The sequence below is a fragment of the Bos mutus genome, chromosome 5 (assembly GCF_027580195.1).
Source record: "Bos mutus isolate GX-2022 chromosome 5, NWIPB_WYAK_1.1, whole genome shotgun sequence".
NCBI classification, from domain to species: Eukaryota; Metazoa; Chordata; class Mammalia; order Artiodactyla; family Bovidae; genus Bos; species Bos mutus.
In genome coordinates, this window is record NC_091621.1 from 24,809,475 (window position 1) to 24,833,273 (window position 23,799).

At 43.1% G+C, this 23,799-nt stretch overlaps 1 protein-coding gene and 1 long non-coding RNA gene across 2 annotated transcripts in view; one reads left to right on the forward strand and one right to left on the reverse strand.

The window, feature by feature from the left end:
- Positions 1-370: 370 nt before the first annotated feature.
- LOC138987914 (uncharacterized) lies at positions 371-18,983 on the reverse strand. Its single transcript, XR_011464202.1, has 4 exons — positions 14,471-18,983; positions 9,633-9,683; positions 4,157-4,199; positions 371-3,136 (listed from the first exon to the last, which is right to left on the reverse strand). It is a non-coding gene; the product is annotated as an uncharacterized lncRNA (long non-coding RNA).
- A 782-nt stretch (positions 18,984-19,765) lies between these two features.
- Positions 19,766-23,799, forward strand: part of IRAK3 (interleukin 1 receptor associated kinase 3) — a 66,546-nt gene continuing 62,512 nt past the window's right edge. Inside the window, exon 1 of the mRNA XM_070370549.1 lies at positions 19,766-20,064. Coding sequence (XP_070226650.1) covers positions 19,914-20,064 — 151 coding nt within the window. The 5' untranslated portion in view covers positions 19,766-19,913. The remainder of the gene's footprint in view (positions 20,065-23,799) is intronic.

Sequence of the window (23,799 nt, forward strand, 5' to 3'; positions counted from 1 at the left end):
TTGCTAAAAGTGATAAAAATGAAGTCCCCTTTCATCCTTCCGTTCAACAAATACCCATTCTCATTCTTTCTTGTTGTTGTTTAGTTGCTCTTCGCGACCCCATGGACTGTAGCCCGCCAGGCTCCTCTGTCCATGGGATTTCCCAGGCAAGAATACCGGAGTGGGGTGCCATTTCCTTCTCCAGGGGATCTTCCCGACCCAGGAATGGCTCAAACCCGTGTCTCCTGCATAGGCAGGTTGTTTCTTTACCATTGAACCACCAGGGAAGCCCCCATCTCATTCATTTACTGCCGCAATAATCACACTGAGGAGATACTTTTCATTAAATTATTATTTTAAAAAAATATTTATTTATTTGGCAGCACCGGGTCCTAGTTGCGGCATGTGAACTTGTGGTTTCAGCATGTGAGAGCTAGTTCCCTAACCAGGGATCAAACCTAAGCCCTCTGCATTGAAGTTCAGAATCTTAACCACTGGACCACCAGGTAAGTCCCTACGTTATTTTTATTGAAGTACAGTTGGTTTTAATTATACTACTTTCAATGATGGGCTTCCCTTGTGGCTCAGCTGGTAAAGAATCTGCCTGCAATATGGGACACCTGGGTTCAATCCCTGGGTTGGGAAGATCCCCTGGAGAAGGGAAAGGCTACCCACTCCGGTATTAGGACCTGGAGAATGCCTATGGACTATACAGTCACAAAGAGTTGGATACGACTGAGTGACCTTCACTTCACTTTCAATAATAATCCCTAAAATTATTGATCACTTTCTAAAAACCCAGCTTTCTGAATGAGATAATGCTTAATGCTGGCAGACATGAGCAGAGCCAACCAGAGAAGAGTGGAGTAATATAGGTAGGTTCTCAAGGGACCAACATCTGCAAAGCAGTAAGGGCACAAGGGGCAAAGCTCAGGTGAAGTAAGGGCACAGATTGCAAAGAATGAGGCACAGTAAAGGCCAGATCACTATATGCCAAATGTAGACTTTTGGAGAGAGTCATGACCACAGGCAGGGAAGAGGATGTTGCGCTCTACTAATGAAAGAAATGATGGCGGCAAACACGATGGATCAAAGTGAATATTCATGGTATTGCTGTTATTCCACTACAAAGACAACCTGTAGATATACTCAGAGTAATATCTCAGGGTCCCCTGGATTTTTTTTTAACAAATTTACTTTGATCCCACGGACAGAGGAGCCTGGCGAGCTATAGTCCATGGGGTTGCAAAAGAGTCGGACACGACTGAGCGACTAACACTTTACTTTGATCCACCTACATTTGCCATCCTCACTTTAACCATAACACTCAAAAGACTTAGCAAGTAGAACTCAGAATAGTTGTGGAATTGTCTATTCTGAAATTAAATTCTTAAATTTGACTTTATTGGAAGCTTTTGTCTAAAGAACTAACCTCTTTTTCATAATCACAAGCAAAAAACTTATCTTTTTATGATTTTACAAACATTTCAAAAACACATTACTCATTTTACTATCAAGTCATAATAGGATTTAGTATATAGAACTAACCAGATTGGACTGGGAATCCACTGTCTTATTGACTAAAAGTAGCATTAGCCAAGTTTGATCTCCTACCTCTTACCAATTACAAAAAAAGGAACTTTCAGATGGATCTGGGACATAAATGTGAAAGACAAAACAATAAAGCTTTGAGAAGATGATATATAGGAGAATATCTTTATGATCTGAGTAAAGAAAAGATTTCTGAAACCATTTATAAACTAGCTGATGCTGCTAAGTCACGTCAGTCGTGTCCGACTCTGTGCGACCCCGTAGATGGCAGCCCACCAGGCTCCGCCGTCCCTGGGATTCTCCAGGTAAGAACACTGGAGTGGGTTGCCATTTCCTTCTCCAATGAATGAAAGTGAAAAGTGAAAGTGAAAGTGAAGTCGTATCAGACTCTTAGCGACCCCATGGACTGCAGCCTACCAGGCTCCTCTGTCCATGAGATTCTCCAGGCGAGAGTACTGGAGTGGGGTGCCATCGCCTTCTCCAGTATAAACTAGCAGTTAACCCCAAAGGAGAAGATTGACAAACTATATTAAAATGAAGAACTTTATAGTAAAGTACACAATAAGAGAATAAAAAGGAAGTCATAGAATGGCAGAAGATATTTACTACCCATGGAATGTACATAATGCTCCTTTCCAGAATATAAAAACAATTGTTACAAATCAAGAAATAAAAGAGAGACAGGCAGTCGATAGAAAAATAGACACACACACACACACACAATGACTAATAAACGTATAAAGATGCTTATCCTCACAACCATAACTTTTTTTCCTTTCAGTCCATCCTTATCCATAAGCAGAAGGTAGAGAGTGAAATACATAAGCATGTTCAGTTCAGTTCAGTCGCTCAGTCGTGTCCAACTCTTTGTGACCCCATGAACACGCCAGGCCTCCCTGTCCATCACCAACTCCCGGAGTCTACCCAAACCCATGTCCATCGAGTCAGTGATGCCATCCAACCATCTCATCCTCTGTCGACCCCTTCTCCTCTTGCCCTCAGTCTTTCCCAGCATTGGGGTCTTTTCAAATGAGTCAGTTCTTCGCATCAGGTGGCCAAAGTATTTCAGCTTCAACATCAGTCCTTCCAATGAACACCCAGGACTGATCTCCTTTAGGATGGACTGGTTGGATCTCCTTGCAGTCCAAGGGATTCTCAAGAGTCTTCTCCAATACCACAGTTCAAAAGCATCAATTCTTCGGTACTCAGCTTGCTTTATAGTCCAACTCTAACATCTATACATGACTACTGGAAAAACCATAGCCTTGACTAGATGGACCTTTGTTGGCAAAGTAATGTCTCTGCTTTTGAATATGCTATCTAGGTTGGTCATAACTTTCCTTCCAAGGAGTAAGCATCTTTTAATTTCATGGCTGCAATCACCATCTGCAGTGATTTTGGAGCCCAGAAAGACAAAGTCAGCTATTGTTTCCACTGGTTCCCCATCTATTTGCCATGAAGTGATGGGACCAGATGCCACGATCTTAGTTTTCTGAATGTTGAGCTTTAAGCCAACTTTTTCATTCTCCTCTTTAACTTTCATCAAGAGGCTCTTTAGTTCTTCTTCACTTTCTGCCATAAGGATGGTGTCATCTGCATGTTCAAGCTATGAAATACAAATTATGTAATTTAGGTCATTTCTTACATCAGTTTGCATTTAAAACTGGCATTGCACAATATAAAGATTAGTGGTAGGGACTTCCCTGGTGGTCCAGTGGTTAAGAACCTGCCTGCCAATGTAGGAGACACAGGTTCAAGAGGCAAGTAAGCCCCTGTGTGCCACAACAGCTGAAGCCCATACCCTATATCCCTTGTTTGGCAACAAGAGAAGCCACTGCAACGAGAAGCCCAAGCTCCCACACAGCAACTAGAGAGTAGCCCCTGCTCACCAAAACGGAAAAAGCCTGCTCACAGCCACGAAGACCTCATGCAGCCAAAAATAAATAAATAATCATCATAAAAATTCTTTTAAAAAAATGATCAAATGTAAAATTTATGCTAATAACTTTAAATGATATCTTTACTTAAAATGGCATTAAATAGCAAGTTAAAAAATCATGGCAAGTCAAGAAACTGCAAAAGAAATGAAAAAGCTTTGTGTTTTAGCACTTTTAATGGGACTTCTCCCTGCATTTGAAACAAGGGGCCCCACATGTTTATTCTGCACTGGGCCCCGCATGTTTATTCTGCACTGGGCCCCGCATATTATGTCGCTGGCTTTGCGAGTGCCACTGTAACAGAGAAACCACTTTGGAAAACTGCCAGTGTTTACCAAAGCTGAACATACATAACAAGGTCTATGACTCAGCACTTAGAAGGACTTCTGGAATTCTGATAATATTCTACTTTCTGGCTGATTACACATGTTTTCTTGTGATAATAGCAAGCTGCTTATACTAAGGGTTTGTGTACTGCTCTGTGTAATATACTAAAATTTTAAATTGTATTTTAAAAAGTGGAAAAAAGTTATTTGCTACCTCTCAGTCTAAATAAGATAATATTCTACTTTCTGGCTGATTACACTTGTTTTCTTGTGATAATAGCAAGCTGCTTATACTAAGGGTTTGTATACTGCTCTGTGTATTATACTAGATGAGATAGTTATGACAATAAAGCATTTACTTACAGATACGAAATCCAATAACTCAGGATCCTTTATTTCTTTAAAGCTGCAATTTTAAGAGAAGTACTTTGTAATAAAGTCACTAAAGAAGTTTCAGTGGTTTTATTCAGAATTGAAAGAGACACGTGTACCCCAATGTTCATTGCAGCACTGTTTATAACAGCCAGGACATGGAAGCAACCTAGATGTCCATCGGCAGATGAATGGATAAGACAGCTGTGGTACATATACACAATGGAATACTACTCAGCTATTAAAAAGAATGCATTTGAATCAGTTCTAATGAGGTGGATGAAACTGGAGCCTATTATATAGAGTGAAGTAAGTCAGAAAGACAAACACCAATACAGTATATTAATGCATATATATGGAATTTAGAAAGATGGTAACAATGACCCTATATGTGAGACAGCAAAAGAGACACAGATGTAAAGAACAGACTTTTGGACTCTGTGGGAGAAGGCGAGGGTAGGATGATTTGAGAGAATAGCATTGAATCATGTATATTATCATATGTGAAACAGATCGCCAGTCCAAGTTCGATGCATGAGACAGGGTGCTGAGGGTCGGTACACTGGGATGACCCTGAGGGATGGGATGGGGAGGGAGGTGGGAGGGGGGTTCAGGATGAGGAACACATGTACATCCATGGCTGATTCATGTCAATGTGTGGCAAAAACCACTACAATATTGTAAAGTAATTAGCCTCCAATTAAATAAATTTTAAAAAGTAAACAAATAATAAAATTTAAAAAAAAGAAATTTCAGTGGTTTTAAAGACCTATCTGCATCTCTCCTCTTCTCGCATCTTTGCTCTTCTTTCTATTCATTTTTCTCCCCTCCTTTTCATCTCTTTGTTCTATCAACTCCAAGCTAAAATCTCTTCTAGATTATTCCCTGTAATAATTCTATCGTTATTCCTAGATTGAGAACATTTTTTTCTTTTTTTGGTTTCTAAATAATCTTTGGCAATTGGCATTGAAGGAAGTAGGGACTTACACTACTACTATCTTCAATTTTTTTTTTTATAGAGTTTTATCTTTGACTCAAGTTTAGGGGCCAGAACAGTAGAGGTTCACAAATTTCAGGAATTACAGAAAAAGAGCATGGGCTTTTAGAGCTAAATAAATTTGAGTCTGAATCCTAGCTCACTCACTCACTAACTTTCAAGCAACCCAAACTTACATCTCCAGGCACAGAGTTTTTCTGCCATTAAGCTAAGAATTAGAACACTTAAACTGTGTTGCTGGAGTATTAACATATGTCAAGTTGGAGACAACATAGAGAAAGCATTCAGCTCTGTGATAGCAGGTGCTCTACTGCCCCTCCCTCACTGAAGCGAAATAGGTAGGATCTGATAACTACTGAGGAATGGGGAGAATGTCAGGAGGCAGGAACAGCAAGCATTAAGAATGGCCCGAGGTAAAAATAAACACAACCACCCTGAAACAGACTTTAAGAAGCTTTAAGTCACTAAGGAAGTAATGTGATGAAATCTCTGTTTAAGGGAGATTAATTTGGAAATAAACTGGATTGGGAGAAAGCTGGGCTAGAGGCAGCACAGCTTTGAGGTTAAGTCTCAGATTCCTCATCTGTAAGGTGCAGATGGCATTGATACCTACTTGAAGGAGTCTTTGTGTGAATGCTTATTGTGCTAGTGCTTAGTCACTCAGTCCTGTCCTATTCTTTGTGACCTCATGGACTGGACCCAGACAGGCTCCTCTGTCAATGGGATTGTCCAGGCAAGAACACTGGAGTGGGTTGCCATTTTCCTCCTCCAGGGGATCTTCCTGACCCAGGGATTGAACCCTCAACATCTCATGTGTCTCCCGTACTGCAGGCAGATTCTTTACCAGCCCATATATGTGTGTGTAGTATAATAAAAAATGCATTTTGTTTTTGTTAACGGTTCTTGGCACAGAGTTTCAAGAAACCTTGGAATTTCTGATCAGAGTATCTGTTGTTATTCACAGATACCCCATTTCCTCCATATCTGAATGTATGCTAATTCACAAGGTGGCTTACAATGGGCCTTGAGATAGTTACAAGGAAGGGGCTGGCCATTCCGGAAAGACCTAGCATGTGATTAGAGACTTGGAACTTTCAGCCACACCCTCATAGATCTTGAATTCAACAAAGTGGTTGATGATTTAACCAATCATGCTTATGTGACAAAACCCTAGATATAAACTCTGAAGCAGTGAGGCTCTGGGAGCTTGCTGGTTGATGAAAGGACCCATGTAGCTGGGAGGATGGTACACCTGGAGGCAGCAAGGAAGATCTTGTCATGCTATTCACCTCTTCATCTTACTATTCATTCGCTCCCTTTATAATAAAATGGTCATCATAAGGATAGTACTTTCCTGACTTCTGTGAGTCATTCTAGTGAATTATCAAATTGGGACAAAGCGTGGATTCTGGGAATCCTCAAGTACATAGCAAAATAGGCAGAAGAACAGGCAGCTTGGGGATACCTGAGACTTGCAACTGGCATCTGAAGTCATGCAGGACTGAGCCCTTAACTTAAAGGACCTATATTAACTCTGGGTAATTAGTGTCAGAAATGAAGGCCTTTGACCTTAACTTGTGGGGTCCACGCTAACTCTAGCAGTGAGTGTTAGAATTAGACTGAACAGTAAGACACTCAGTTGGGATAAGCATGTTGTAGTTGGAACACTGATGTAAATTACTGACATGGTGCCCAATACAGGCTATTGGTGCCCAATAAATGATAGCGGTAATTATTGGCAAGAGGCAAGGTCATTTTTTTATTTCATTAGACATTTATTAAGCAGTATGCAAAGTGTAAAGTACCCAGGATGACTAGAACTGCCCCACTACACCCCAACCCTCAAGAAGCCCACAGGGAAATAACAACAACAAAAAAACATGATGATGGAAATAAGTGCTGAGTGTTATGGAACCAAAAAAGAACTGATTAACTTTAGGGAGATTATAAATGGCTTCACAGAGTATCTTAGTTTGCTAGGGCTGCTGTAACAAATTACCACAAACTGGGGCTTAAAACAGTAGAAGTTTCTTTTCTCACAGTTCTGGAGGTCAATCAAGGTGTGCTCAGGGTTAGTTCCTCTAGAGCAGGGGTCCCCAACCCCTGGGGCTATGGACCAGTACTGGTTCATGGTCTGTTAGGAACGGGGCCACACAGCAGGAAGTGAATGGTGGGCAGGCAAGTGAGTGAAGTTTCATCTGTATTTACAGCTGCTCCCCATCACTCGCAGCACCAGATTCTCATAGGATCACGGACCCTACTGTGAACTGTGCGTGTGAGTGAGTGAGATTGCAAGCTCCTTATGAGAATCATTTTGACACCACCCCCTGCCACCCTAGTCCGTGGAAAAAATTGTTTTTCATGAAACTGGTCCCTGGTACCAAAAAGACTGGGGATCACTGCTCTAGAAGCTCTTAAAGAGAAATCTGTTCTGTGCCTCTTCATTGGTCCCTGGTATGTACCAACAACCTTTGGATTTTCTTGGCTTGTGGCTGTATCATTTCAGTCTCTGCCTTCATTGTCACTAGGGCCTCTACTTTCTGTATCTCCATGTCTAAATCTCCCTCTTTTTATAAGACACCAATCACTGGATTAAGGCCCACCCTCATCTGGTAGGACCCTGTCTTGACTGCATCTGCAAAGACTTTATTTCCAATTACAGTCACATTTAGAGGTATCAAGGTTTAAGATTTAAACACATATTTTGGGGTTACACAAGTCAATTCACAACACAGAAGTGGTGACTTTTCAGTTGGTCTTATTGGATAAGTAGGGGTTCACCTGGCAGGAGATACTAAAAAACTAAAAAAATACAAGCACGAAATAACTGGTAAAGACAAACTGAAAACAACACAGACACTTATGGGTGACATTATAGAAGCATAAGATTTGAATATAGGCACAAAGCACGATGTCTGACACAGTAGATGCTGAGAAAATTTTTCTGAATAAATCAATCTAAATTATTAAGAGTTCTGTTGGCCTATTTCACCAGAAACAGGGAAATTGATTTTTCAGGAAATGATCAGTTTGGGACACGCTGATTTGAGATGAAAGCCAAAAAAAAAAAAAAAAAAAAAAAACGGAAATGAAATAAACACTGGAGACAGGAGTGAGAAAGGAGTCTGCACGGTGGACTAGGACTGAAGACATAAATATGAGTGTTGTCCACAAAGAGATAATAGATGAAAATGAGATTATATGAAATCTCTAAGACTTGGAACAAAAAGATCCAAGAATTCAGCCGGTGGGTGCATATTACAGGCTAGAGAAGTGTCAGTTAGGAAAACAGAAGAAACCATCAGGAATATACAAAGAAAATACCAAGCATCATCATAGAGGGGAAAAAAGGCCAAAATTCAAGAAAGATGCTCTGATAAGGGACTGATGCTATGAAACTGTCAGAATAAGCACAGAAGCCATTTTATCTGGAAAATTACATATGACCCAAATATGCTGGGTATTTTCATATACAGACTTGTTATTGCTTTCATTATCAAGGCACCAGATTAAAATCCAAGCTTTTATTTTTCTTTCAGAAGTTCAGAACAATAAAATAAAGTCATAACAAAAGGAACTAGACCACTATGAAAGGCTAGGTGATGTGGATAACTAATTAACGAAGTGTTGTTAGGGTGTGTACTCTGGAACCTGGATGACATGATGTCATTTCTTACGTGAATTTATGTACAGAGAGTTTATTATGAACTGAAGTCTGTGTCATTCCCCCTACCCCAATTTATATGTTGAAGACCAAACCCCCAGTTTGGCTGAGTTCAGAGAAGGAGTTTCTAAGGAAGTAATTAAGCTTAAATGAGGTCTTAGGTGTGTTGGAGAATGGAGGAGATGAAAAGTATCCACTGAGCTGAGAAGGCATCTTGAGACTGAAAAGTGAGTCAGGCAGCTTCATATAGTCAATGGATGTTTATTACAGGGTAACTCACCCACAGGGTGGGATCAGTTGGACAACAATCTGAAAGTATTCAAAGCTGCACTCCACACAGCTGAGACGCCATTGAGACAGTTTTATAGGGCATGGGGGTAGATGCTTGGAAACAAGCACGTGAACTCATAAATCAAGATTTATAAACAGGTAACTAGCCTTGTGGGCACAGAAAATAAGTCAGCAACAGTCCTCATCATTGTTTGGAGACCAGCAGAGCATAGAGGCCTTCTGGACCTAATGATCACTAAACAATATCTATTAACTACAAAACTCTTGATGGCAGAAAAGAGATTCACTACACAGTACAGCCCTAGGTAGGGTCAGTGGAAGGACAGGAGGAACTGAACAGGCCCAAGATGGCCCAGTTATACTAACAGTCATATAGGGTGGGCCCTGATCAGATAGATTAGTGTCTTTCTAAGAAGTGACACCAGAATGTCATCTCTCTCTCTTTTCCTCTTCCTCTCTGTGTATAAGCAAGAGGCCAGCAAAGGCTATCTATAAGCCAGGAGGAGCTCTCTTACCAGAAACTGAATCTCTCGGACACCTCGATCTTGAACTTGTAGCCTGTGTAGCTGTGAGAAAATAAAATTTCTGTTATTTAAATGACACAGTCTGTGGTACTAAATGCCAGCTCAAACAGACTTCATAAAGGGATTCACTGAGGGGACAGTGAGGAAAAGGGAGCCAACTCCTAGAATGGGAAAAATAAACAAGACTTATGCTGTAACTTGACAAGGAAATTTTGGAAATCTTGAATGAGGCTGGGGAGGAGGGCAGGGATTTTTTCAACAAATAGCCTCCAGGGTTCTTACACCCAGCAGCTGTTGTGCCATCTGCAAAGTGCAGGACTTGGGTTAGGATTTCTAAGCCCTTTTCCAGTCTCAAATTGCAAACAATCTGAGCAGATATTTTTCCGCAAGTGAAAAAATTTTGCCATGACCTCAGATTTATTTCACGCTTGAGGTTCTTCTAAGGATAAATAAATGTTTCAGAAACAGAACAGTCAATCTAATCACACTAGGACCACAGCCTTGTCTAACTCAATGAAACTAAGCCATGCCCGTGGGGCAACCCAAGACGGGCGTGTCATGGGGGAGAGATTTGACAGAATGTGGTCCACTGGAGAAGGGAATGGCAAACCACTTCAGTATTCTTGCCTTGAGAACCCCATGAACAGTATGAAAAGGCAAAATGATAGGATACTGAAAGAGAAACTCCTCAGGTCAATAGGTGCCCAATATGCTACTGGAGATCAGTGGAGAAATAACTCCAGAAAGAATGAAGGGATGGAGCCAAAGCAAAAAGAATACCCAGCTGTGGATGTGACTGGTGATAGAAGCAAGGTCCGATGCTGTAAAGAGCAATATTGCATAGGAACCTGGAATGTCAGGTCCATGAATCAAGGCAAATTGGAAGTGGTCAAACAAGAGATAGCAAGAGTGAATGTCGACATTCTAGGAATCAGCGAACTCAAATGGACTGGAATGGGTGAATTTAACTCAGATGACCATTATATCTACTACTGCGGGCAGGAATCCCTCAGAAGAAATGGAGTGGCCATCATGGTCAACAAAAGAGTGCGAAATGCAGTACTTGGATGCAATCTCAAAAACGACAGAATGATCTCTGTTCGTTTCCAAGGCAAACCATTCAATATCACAGTAATCCAAGTTTATGCCCCCACCAGTAACGCTGAAGAAGCTGAAGTTGAACGGTTCTATGAAGACCTACAAGACCTTTTAGAACTAACACCCAAAAAAGATGTCCTTTTCATTATAGGGAACTGGAATGCAAAAGTAGGAAGTCAAGAAACACCTGGAGTAACAGGCAAATTTGGCCTTGGAATATGGAATGAAGCAGGGCAAAGGTTGATAGAGTTTTGCCAAGAAAATGCACTGGTCATAACAAACACCCTCTTCCAACAACACAAGAGAAGACTCTATACATGGACATCACCAGATGGTCAACACCGAAATCAGATTGATTATATTCTTTACAGCCAAAGATGGAGAAGCTGTATACAGTCAGCAAAAACAAGACCAGGAGCTGACTGTGGCTCAGACCATGAACTCCTTATTGCCAAATTCAGACTTAAATTGAAGAAAGTAGGGAAAACCACTAGACCATTTAGGTATGACCTAAATCAAATCCCTTATGATTATACAGTGGAAGTGAGAAATAGATTTAAGGGCCTAGATCTGATAGATGGAGTGCCTGATGAACTATGGAATGAGGTTTGTGACACTGTACAGGAGACAGGGATCAAGATCATTCCCATAGAAAAGAAATGCAAGAAAGCAAAATGGCTGTCTGGGGAGGCCTTACAAATAGCTGTGAAAAGAAGAGAAGCGAAAAGCAAAGGAGAAAAGGAAAGATATAAACATCTGAATGCAGAGTTCCAAAGAATAGCAAGAAGAGATAAGAAAGCCTTCTTCAGCGATCAATGCAAAGAAATAGAGGAAAACAACAGGATGGGAAAGACTAGAGATCTCTTCAAGAAAATCAGAGATATCAAAGGAACATTTCATGCAAAGATGAGCTCGATAAAGGACAGAAATGGTATGGACCTAACAGAAGCAGAAGATATTAAAAAGAGACGGCAAGAATACACAGAAGAATTTTACAAAAAAGATCTTCACGACCCAGATAATCACGATGGTGTGATCACTGACCTAGAGCCAGACATCCTGGAATGTGAAGTCAAGTGGGCCTTAGAAAGCATCACTACGAACAAAGCTAGTGGAGGTGATGGAATTCCAGTTGAGCTATTCCAAATCCTGAAAGATGATGCTGTGAAGTGCTGCACTCAATACGCCAGCAAATTTGGAAAACTCAGCAGTGGCCACAGGACTGGAAAAGGTCAGTTTTCATTCCAATCCCAAAGAAAGGCAATGCCAAAGGATGCTCAAACTACCGCACAATTGTACTCATCTCACACGCTAGTAAAGTAATGCTCAAAATTCTCCAAGCCAGGCTTCAGCAATACGTGAACGGTGAACTTCCTGATGTTCAAGCTGGTTTTAGAAAAGGCAGAGGAACCAGAGATCAAATTGCCAACATCCACTGGATCATAGAAAATGCAAGAGAGTTCCAGAAAAACATCTATTTCTGCTTTATTGACTATGCCAAAGCCTTTGACTGTGTGGATCACAATAAAGTGTGGAAAATTCTGAAAGAGATGGGAATACCAGACCACCTGACCTGCCTCTTGAGAAATTTGTATGCAGGTCAGGAAGCAACAGTTAGAACTGGATATGGAACAACAGACTGGTTCCAAATAGGAAAAGGAGTTCGTCAAGGCTGTATATTGTCACCCTGTTTACTTAACTTATATGCAGAGTACATCATGAGAAACGCTGGACTGGAAGAAACACAAGCTGGAATCAAGATTGCCGGGAGAAATATCAATCACCTCAGATATGCAGATGTCACCACCCTTATGGCAGAAAGTGAAGAGGAACTAAAAAGCCTCTTGATGAAAGTGAAAGTGGAGAGTGAAAAAGTCGGCATAAAGCTCAACATTCAGAAAACAAAGATCATGGCATCCGGTCCCATCACTTCATGGGAAATAGATGGGGAAACAGTGGAAACAGTGTCAGACTTTATTTTTCTGGGCTCCAAAATCACTGCAGATGGTGACTGCAGCCATAAAATTAAAAGACGCTTACTCCTTGGAAGGAAAGTTATGACCAACCTAGACAGCATGTTCAAAAGCAGAGACATTACTTTGCCAACAAAGGTCCGTCTAGTCAAGGCTATGGTTTTTCCTGTGGTCATGTATGGGTGTGAGAGTTGGACTATGAAAAAGGCTGAGTGCGGAAGAATTGATGCTTTTGAACTGTGGTGTTGGAGAAGACTCTTGAGAGTCCCTTGGACTTCAAGGAGATCCAACCAGTCCATTCTGAAGGAGATCAGCCCTGGGATTTCTTTGGAAGGAGTGATGCTAAAGCTGAAACTCCAGTACTTTGGCCACCTCTTGCAAAGAGTTGACTTGTTGGAAAAGACTCTGATGCTGGGAGGGATTGGGGGCAGGAGGAGAAGGGGACGACAGAGGATGAGATGGCTGGATGGCATCACTGACTGGATGGACGTGAGTCTGAGTGAACTCCGGGAGTCGGTGATGGACAGGGAGGCCTGGCGTGCTGCAATTCATGGGATCGCAAAGAGTCGGACACGACTGAGCGACTGATCTGATCTGAATATTGAAATTACCATTAAAATCCCTTGACTAAAAACTATTCAATTATAAAAATCAGACTTTTAGAAGTCAGTGGTGACTAGGCAAAAGTTATTACAGAAATATATTCTGGGATGAAAACTACTATGAAAGTGATTTTAAAATCAAATAGTCAAATAGGATGAATCATAAAAGTATTGGAAGAGGGACTTCCCTCCGTGGGTTCAGTGGCTAAGACTCTGTACTTCCAATGCAGGTGGTCTGGCTTTGGTCCCTGGTCAGGGAACTAAATCCCATATGCTGCAACTAAAGATTACTCATACCACAACTAAGACCCAGTGCAGCCAAATAAATAAACAAATAAATATTTTTTTAAGTGCTGGAAGAAATTATTTTCTATAGTTGAGGGTCTTCTAATCACAGAAATAATACCTGTCAACTTCAGTAAGTCTGGAAAACACAATGTAAGAGAATAAAATCCCCCAAATCCTATCAACCCTAAAAAGGATAATTGTTAAAATTTTAGTGTATATCATGTTGTGAAATAATAGATTTATAGAAAAATGTTTTGATACTTTTTGAAAAGGCTGAGTTACATGACAATGTAAGCCTAATGTTCTTTAAAAATAGAGAGAGAGAAAAATAAACCTGGGGGAATAATTATTGCATGTTATTTTCACAAGGTCATTTTGATGAAAGCCCAAGAAACCACTGAACTTCCACTTTTTAAAATTATCAAGTTAATGTGCACTACAAACATTTCCACCCCATTACTGATCTTTACCCTATTCCTGAACCCTGGGGCACCTATGACCCTCTAGGATAAGGCTCAGGGATGGGATGCAGCTCAAACGTGGGACAGATTAGTGATCTTTGTCTTAAAGTTCTGAAACCAGAAAATCCCCCATAACCCACAAGCCTGGGTGTCCTTTGAACATTCAGCCCTACAGACACTGAGCAAATAGCTGTCGCCAAGGTAGTTGTCTCACACATATGAAGCGCTACTATCTGCCTCACTTACTTTCTCTCTAACCTGTTTTTAGATTTCTGAGGTTTTGATGCCTGTGCTCACCTGGGGCTTCACCACTGATAACACCATGTATCTGTGCCACTGTCACTCTGGCCTTCAGGGTTTCCCTAGCTTCTCTGTCTGTTCATCTTTGCAGTTCATTACTCTCTTACCTCCAGCTGCAGTGTAAACACTTTCTTCTAATGTCCAAAACTTGAGGGAGAGGGTGGAGTTGGAGAGCATTCTATGGCGAAGGGCTAGGTCACAGTGTGAAGCAGTTCAGAGGTTTCACCACAGCCCTCTCTTCACTAGAAAGCATGTATGCTGGTGGTGGGTCTGGGTCTGCCTGGACGTCACATGCACGTCTAGGACTTCACGTTACTTCCACCCCCACTGCCAGAATCATTCTTCATTCTCCACTAACATTCACTTTCTCTCAGGGGCTCAGTTGTCTCTCTCTGCAATCCAGTTTCATGCTCATCTCACATTCCACAGATACAGCTGCATATGTCCATTTGAGCTCCAGTTTTGCATAGAGGTTAGAGGTTTTACAGGCCTTCAGCAAAATCAGGGAGCATTACCAAATGTCTGTTCAGTGAATCAATTAGGATACATTTAGTTGCAAATGACAAGGTCCCTGGTGTAAAAAGTGATCTAATAAGGGAATTTATGTCATATAAGTCCATGAGCAGGACATTCTCCAGGCATAGAACAAATGAGCTGGTTAATGACCTTATTAAGGTCATTCTCTCACCAGACCATCCCTAGGACTGACGTCACTCTCTCTCTGTGTGGTTGCAAAATGGTTCCAGAGACAGCCAGAGCTGTCACTTGTTCTTATTTCAGATCGAGAGAGGTCGAGAGAGAGATATCTGAATGAGATTTCGGTCCCCCAAGCCATAAATTGTTGCCAGTTCCAGTCACATGCCAGCCTAAATCTGAGTACAAGGACCAAAGTAATTTTAAATATGGAGGTCAGGGTAGACCAGAAGAATATGGGAAGAGTATACCAGGCAAGAGAATAGAAAGTACAAAGGGCTCTAATGTGGGGTTCTGCCTGCTGTGTTCAAGGACCAGCCAAGAATCAGTGTGGCTACGTAGAATGAACAAGGACACATGATCACAGGGTAAGAGGGTGGAGGGGGAGTGGGAGAGAGAATGTAGCTCATAGGAAGAATCTGACTTTTCTTCTCACTGAAATTAGAAGCCATTGTTGGCTTCTGAACAGAGGAGAGACATAATCAGATTTGATTTAAAAGGATCAGGCTGGCTGCAGTGTTGAGGAAAGCCTGCAGGAAGCGATAGTGAAAACTACTTTTAGGAGACAACTACAGTGATCTGGACAAGACATCATGATGGCTCAAACCAGGGTGGTAGTTGAGAAAGTGGAAAAAATATATATTCTGAATTGAGTGGATCAGGATTTGCTGGTGGACTGAACATGGGCTGTGAAGAAACAGAGGAGCCAAGGATGACACTATAGTTTTTGGTTTAAGCAACTGGAAGGATGGTGTAATCTAGATGAGGAACAGTATCGAAAGGTAGGTTCAGAAGGCATGATCGAGGGTTCAGTTTTGGACCTGAGTCTGAAGTTCAAGAGAGAGGTCTAGGCTAAACAAGTACATTTGGCAGACCTGGGTAGACAGTTGGTATTTAAAGCCTCCAAACTGGCTGAGCTCACCAAGGGAGTGGGTGTCAATACAGAGAACTATGGACTGAGCCCTGGGTGCTCTGACATTAAGAGTTAAGAGAACATGGAAGCAACCAAGATGTCCATCAACAGATGAATCGATAAAGAATTGGTACATAATATATACAATGGATAAAGAAGTTGTGGTACATATAAACAATGGATAGGTCTTCCCTGGTAGCTCAGCTGGTAAAGAATATGCCTGCAATGCAGGAGATCCTGTTTTAATTCCTGGGTCAGGAAGATCCCCTGAAGAAGGGATAGGCTACCCACTCCAGTATTCTTGGGCTTCCCTGGTGGCTCAGAAGGTAAAGAATCCACCTGCAATGCAGGAGATCTGGGTTTGATTCCTGGGTTGGAAAGATCCTCTGAAGGAGGGCGTGGCAAGCCACTCCAGGACTCTTGCCTGGAGAATCCCCATGGACAGAGGAGCTTGGCAGGCGTCAGTCTATAGGGTCGCACAGAGTTGGACATGACTGAGCAACTAAGCACAAGCACAGAGCTGATCCAGTAAACAGTGAGAAATTGCTGATTTTGTAGATCATGAGAACAGCTGTCTTTAATGCCTAGGAGTACAGGAGAGGAGATAGGATCTATTGCCCAAGTGAAGGGATTAGATTTAGGAGCCTAGATAATTAATCCATGAAAAAGGTTGGGGAGAGGGGAGTGTATATTGCTACAGATGCTGGTAGGTAGGTAGGTATGTGGTAATGAGATTCTGCTTCTGTGGAAGTTTTCTCCTGACGCATCAGTGCTCTCAAGCTCATTAGATGAGCATGAGGATGGGAGAGAAGGTGATGGGATTGAGAAGAGAGATGGCATAAACCAGTTGCCAAGGAGTTCATAAGAGTAAAATAAAAGCACAGATGTGACTGCCTGGCAGCATAAAGAACCCACATGAGGGCCAAGTCTTTGATTTTAAATTGTGTCCAACTAATAGAACTCATGCGAAGAGTTGACTCATTGGAAAAGACTCTGATGCTCGGAGGGATTGGGGGCAGGAGGAAAAGGGGACGACAGAGGATGAGATGGCTGGATGGCATCACTGACTTGATGGACGTGAGTTTGAGTAAACTCTGGGAGTTGGTGATGGACAGGGAGGCCTGGCATGCTGCGATTCATGGGGTCGCAAAGAGTCAGACACGACTGAGTGATTGAACTGAACTGAATAGGGTTTTTATTGCCCCTCCCCCTTCCAGCTACATTCAGGTGTATGCTGCTGCTGCTGCTAAGTCGCTTCAGTTGTGTCCGACTCTGGGCTACCCCATAGATGGCAGCCCACCAGGCTCCCCCATCCCTGGGATTCTCCAGGCAAGAACACTGGAGTGGGTTGCCATTTCCTTCTCCAATGCAGGAAAGTGAAAAGTGAAAGTGAAGTTGCTCAGTTGTGTCTGACTCTTAGCGACCCCATGGACTGCAGCCTACCAGGCTCCTCCGTCCGTGGGATTTTCCAGCCAAGAGTGCTGGAGTGGGGTGCCATTGTCTTTTCCATCAGGTGTATGGGTAGAGCCCCAAATTGGAAAATTGGGAGTCAATCGGGATGCTAGATTTGCCAAGGGAGTTCAACAAAGTGACAGGGGAGCAAGAGTAGAGAGAGCATGTGCAAGGGAGGGACTATAATAATTGAACGTGAACTTTATGGATAAAGAGAAAGGTGAGAACATCAAGAGGGTTGTGCCAGAGAAGAGGTGGCAAGATTTTGGATTTGGTATTCTGGTGAGGGTAGGGATTGTTGGGGTCAGAGTACTACAGGATAGGAGATGTAATCAGAGAACAGATTCTTGAAGTAGAATTTACAGACACAGTGCAGTTATTGATAACAACAAGTTCTGGGGATGAGTAAGTGGCTGAAAAAGCGTGAAGGAGAAAATTACTGATGGAGAAGACATATCAAGGAACTGAGAGTCCAGGGTACTAGAGATTATCATCTATTCTACATATATTTTAAATCACCAAGGATTAAGCAGAAATTAGCATTGGAAAAAAACTACAGTAAGCAGGAGCTATCTAGTTGAAAAAAGAGGAGGAGAAATTGAGGAGGGGGAGAGCCGTGGATGATAGCAACAGCGAAGAGTAGTAGTCATACAACCTGATGAAATAAAATTCAAAAGTCAAAGGCAGTTTTAAGGAATAGGGAAGGAGCATGGTCTGATACTAACTGCCAATACTGAAAATAAAAGACATTTCACATAATCTATATCGATTTCCCATAATCCCGCTTTCACGTACAATTCTTGATTTTCTGTAAATCAGACGCTCTGGCAAAGCAGGCCTCGCAGACTGCTTCACTGAGCCACAGCAAATTCCTGGCTCCTTGGCGTATTTAAATTTGGCTCTTCGGTTCCAGCAATTCAAAAACTACTAGATACTTGACCGCCTCTACTAGCCACTGTTGCTAAGCTTATTCAGGTAGTCCCTTCGAGGAATATAGGGCTTCTTAAATGTGTGCAGATTGACAGGAAAACTTTAGCCATTTGAACACTGGAAAAAGGGGTACAGAAACCCTTGCCCAAACGATAATATATATAACCAATTTTCAAGTATATTTTGTGGAATACTTTAGCTGAGAACGACTTTGAAATTGAGGCAGCTACCAAACGATGGTGCATTATCACTGTTGACCCCTAGAGGGCGTCATTCCCAAAGAGACCAAATCAGAAAGGTTGCAAACAGATGCTGATCTTTTTCAATGGCGGCTTCCGTGGAGGTTCAGTGGTAAAGAAATTCTTGGCCAGTGCAGGGAAGATCGCCTGAAGAAGGACATTGCGACCCACTCCAGTATTCTTGCCTGGGAAATCCAATGGACAGAGGAGACTGGCGGGCTACAGTTCATCGGGTCGCAGAGAATCGGACACGACTTAGCGACTAAACAACAAGAACAAAATTTTCAATGGCCATCGTCCACTCTTCAGTCCTTCAGGCTGGGATTTTTCTCACCATGTTCCAATGTTCCATGCTCTTTTTTTTTTTGGCAGTAGCATTCGTATCAAGTCCATAGGGTCGCAAAGAGTGGGACACGACTGAGCGACTAAGCACAGCATTCATATCATGCCTGCGGTGGGATATTATAACAAAAATGGTAGAAGACTTCAGAACAATATGCGATTTTACTTAAACTCCTTGTTGAAAGCTAGAGGAAAATTCTGCAAAGCATTTTGAGGAAGGAAAAAGTGGTCGAACAATATTTCATCAGGAAAATCCATGGACAAAAGACTGTAGTAAAACCAAATAGTTTGGAGAATGGACAACTTCATGAAGAAGACGGCCACAATTTTATCCCACTTCGTTCTGTCTTTTGTTTTTCTGTTGTCTTTATCCAGGTTCGTCTTTTCCAATAATCATTTCAGACATGCCCATTTATCTAACTTTGGTAAAAGGTCGGAGGAAAATGTGCCAAGCGTTTAGAGTGGTTGGTTGTCCTCAGCTGAGTGGGGCTATGAGTGATTATTTTCCTCTTTCAATTTTTCCGGGTTTTTCCAAGTGTTTCCTCAAAGAAGAGGATCAAAAGATATAACTTGGTAAAAAGTCAGTACAGATCATCTCCCATCCATCCAGGCCAGGTCGAGGGGATGGCGGACTCTCCATCAGTTCTGCGCTCCTGGTCTTTCTCACCCCTCCCTTTTTTCTTGGCCTCTTCAGTCTCGTCTCAAAGCCGGAGGAACCGAAAGCCAACCAGCAAGGGAGAAGCCGGGACCTGGTGAGCCGCTCACCAGGCCGGGGCGGCCGCTGGGGCCTCTCCCGGGAGCCGCGCTGTGCGTCACGGGGGGCCCGCCCTCGGCGCGGCCCGGGCTCCGGGCGGGCGGCCTCCTTGGCCGTCGTCGTGCTAGCAGGATTTCCGCGGTTGTGTAACGGCACCGCGCGGCCGCGGAGAGCCCTGGGCTTCGCATCCCTCCCAGGCGCGGTCCCTGGTCCCCCGCAGCGCAGCCATGGCCTGGACGGCGGGGGCGGCGCGGAGCGGTGGGACCCGCAGGGCGCTCTCGTCTCACACTCTCCTCTTCGACCTGCCGCCCGCGCTGCTGGGCGAGTTCTGCGCGGTCCTGGACAGCTGCGACGGCGCCCTCGGCTGGCGCGGCCTCGGTGAGCGCGGCGGGGGCGACGGGGCGGCGGCGCGGCGGGGCGGCGGGGCGGCAAGGCGGCGGCGCGCGCGCTCGGTCAGACGTGCTGCCCGCACAGCGGGCAGGCCCTGGGTGCTTGGGGACCGCGAGGCCTCCCAGGCTCTGTTACGGACTTGCCCTTTACTCATTCGCCCTGGGAGGGACGCAGATACTCCCGAGACCCACCCCAGAGCTCCCCCTTCGTCACAAAAACTTGGGGTGAGATTAAATGAGCGGAGCCCGTGGGGAAACCAGCCACCCGCGTGAAACCATCTAATGATTCGCCACGATTCCTGCCTTGCCTCGTTCGGAATATTTTAAAAAAGAAACGCCTGTGAAATGTCTCTTGTCATGTAAAGTGACCCCCAGGGTATAATTTTCGTATGAAGATGTGCTTATACCTTTAAAATGTTTATCAAGTGTTGTTTTCAGTGCACTCCCCTTAATTACATTTCAGGTGAAATGCTAGAGTAAAAAATTATTTGTAATTAACGTGGCTTCCAGTATTCTTCATTAAATGTACCTTTATTATTTACCCAATCTGGGAATGAAGGTTTAGGTTAGAGAATGGTTCTTGACTTTAGTAAGTTGCCTCCAAGACTCCATTTTATGCAGACTTTGGAAAGTTAAGCCATGGCCTATTGGAAGTGTTGAGTGTGATCAACAGAAATAATTCAGACAAAAATCTGTAAACACCTGCGTTTATGGTTCTTTTTGATATTGCATGATGTCACATTTAATATTAGTTGAAAATAAACACAAATATGTCAAACCAGTATAGCCTTAATTCTCTGAAATAGCTATCTATTATTCTTACCCAAAATAGCAGAACACAAAAGAGGAAAAAAGTTTAATTTGTTGTTGATGAATAATATGGTCACACTTTATGAAATGTGGCATTATTGAGTTTCTAGTTGTATAAAGATTTTCTAGGTATTATAAGCTCTATAATTTTATATTATAGCCCTGCAGTAAAAAATCAGAAAACTCTGGTTTCTGGAGACCATGGACATTTCCAGTATGCATTTGAGAGTTAAGATCCCTCCCACACCATATCTTTTTGACATGGATGATGGCACGGCAGTTTTTGCATCCCTTTGTTTCCTAGAGTTACCAAATTTGGAAGAGAAAAATGTCATTAGTTCAGTCCATGGTTAAAGAATGTTAGGGCTGAGCAGGTATCATAAATGAGGGAAGTGGGTTGGTGTAGACCCACTTGAAACCCAAGGGAAGAACATGTCTCATCTAAAAGGGGCAGTTAGTACTCAGCCCCAGGCCACCGCTCATTTTCAGGAAGTTCAGCTCAATGTTGCTGAATCTTGTCTCTCCCACTCCCCTCTCTCTTTCTCTCCCTCCCCATGAAATTCAGATACTCATTCATTATCTGGGTTGTCTCATAAACTCTTCCAATATCCTTGTCAGGCAGGTGCTATCATCATCAGTGTTTGAACAACTGAGGAAACTGGTGCAAGTTGGTTAAGTAACTGGTCCAAGCCAATAAAGTAAAAAGTCCAAAGCCGGAAAGTGCAAACAAGAATTTGAAGCAGAGTTTACAGAAAGGATCGGAGAAGGCAATGGCACCCCACTCCAGTACTCTTGCTTGGAAAATCCCATGGACAGAGGAGCCTGTTAGGCTGCAGTCCATGGGGTCGCTAAGAGTCGGACACGACTGAGCAACTTCACTTTCACTTTTCACTTTCATGCATTGGAGAAGGAAATGGCAGCCCACTCCAGTGTTCTTGCCTGGAGAATCCCAGGGACGGGGGAGCCTGGTGGGCTGCCGTCTATGGGGTTGCACAGAGTCGGACACGACTGAAGTGACTTAGCATAGCATAGCATAGCATACAGAAAGGATAAAGTGTATGAGGACTCTTTATACTCTCTTCTGAAATTTTCTGTAAATTTAAAACTGTTTTAAACAATAAGGTCTATTTGAAATTAAAAAGAAAAAAGACATGTAGACCTTGGAGTTTGATAACCTACAACTTCCCTCTATGACTTCCTCAGGGTCACAAATATTGCTGTGTTCTTTCAGCTGCATCTCACAGCCTCCCTAAAGTACAGCCACTTCTGCCATGAAAGAACCATTCAGTGAGCCATTTCAAACACATAGCCCTATTTTCCTAGTAGTGGAAATCAATGAAGACCACCCAAATGAGAACAAGCAAAGGCTATTTATTCAAAGCAAGGGAGTCAGCCCCCATCGCTTGCATTTGACCGAGAGGCAAAGGCAAGCAGAGAAGTGGAAGTACTATAGCTCAAAAAGAGAAGGCTTCAGGTATGCCCCGAATGGAGGCTGTTGGCAAGGGGAAGCTGCACACAGGCCACTAGAAGTGGGACATTGTGTGTGATAAGGGCTTCCCTGGTGGCTCAGACGGTAAAGCGTATACCTACAATGCGGGAGCCCCAGGTTCGATCCCTGGGTCAGGAAGGTCCCCTGGAGAAGGAAACGGCAACCCACTCCAGTATTCATGCCTGGAAAATCCCATGGACTGAAGAGCCTGGTGGGCTATAATCCATGGGGTCACAGAGTCGGACACGACTGAGCGACTTCTGTGTGTGTATGTGTGATAAGGGTACATATTTGGCTTTCTCCAGTTGACTGTAACTTGGAATTAGGGGCAAAAATTAGGAAAGCTGTCAGCTATTAATGAAGCCCTGGCCATTTGGAGTCAATTGCTGTAAGGGTTATTGTTTGGTTTCCTGGACTAGTTGCTACCGATAGTAGTTTGACCTCTCAGACTGGTTACTCTAGATAGAACATTAGCTTCCTGGGCTAGCTGATGCACGTTGTGGGTCAGGGTTCTGTTTTATAGGTAGCCTAACCATTGTTCCTTTGTAAATTTCTTCTCTCATAGGGGGAGACTGTAAGCTGTTTACTCCTTCATACTCTAGCTATAATTCACTGTGCAGGGGGTTGTGCCCCTGACTGCTTGGACCATATTCTGAAATGAGACCAGGCATGGACCGGCTACTTCATGAATTGTTGGCTCAGCAGAAAAGGAAGGCTGGATTGGTTCCTGGCTGTTGAGGGAAACTGCCTGTGTTAAATAGACCAAGTTTCCCCACTGGCACAGTGAAAGTAAGAAGGAAGGAAAGAGGTGCAGGGAGGGGAAACTTGACTTTAGAGGGCAGAGGGGAGAATGTTGGAGGACTGAATCAAGGAGATAGTTTCTTTTATATATATGTCATTTTATTTATTTATTTATTTTTGGCTATGCAGAATCTTCGTTGCTGCACAGGCTTTTCTCTAGTTGCGGCAAGCGGGAGGCTACTCTCTAGTTGGGGTGTGCTGGTTTCTCTTGTTGCAGATGACAGGCTCAACAAATCATGGGCTTCAGTAGGTGCTGCGCATAGCTCAGTAGTTGTCGCGCATAGCTCAGTAGTTGTGGCTCCCACGCTCCTGGATAAGGGATTGAACCCGTGTCTCCTGCATTGGCAGGCAGATTCTCTACCACCAAGCCTCCAGGGAAGCCCCGAGGAGATAGTATATTTTATGCTCAGGACAGGTGAAAGCCTGAGGATGCAGAGGGTCCAAAATTCCATATAGAAAACAACTGTAATGGGAGTTGGTGGTGGACAGGGAGGCCTGGTGTGCTGTGATTCATGGGGTCGCAAAGAGTCGGACATGACTGAGCGACTGAACTGAACTGAAGAGAAGAGAAAAGCAAAAGGGAAGATTAACTGAACTAAGTGTTGGTTCTCACTTGAACTGATC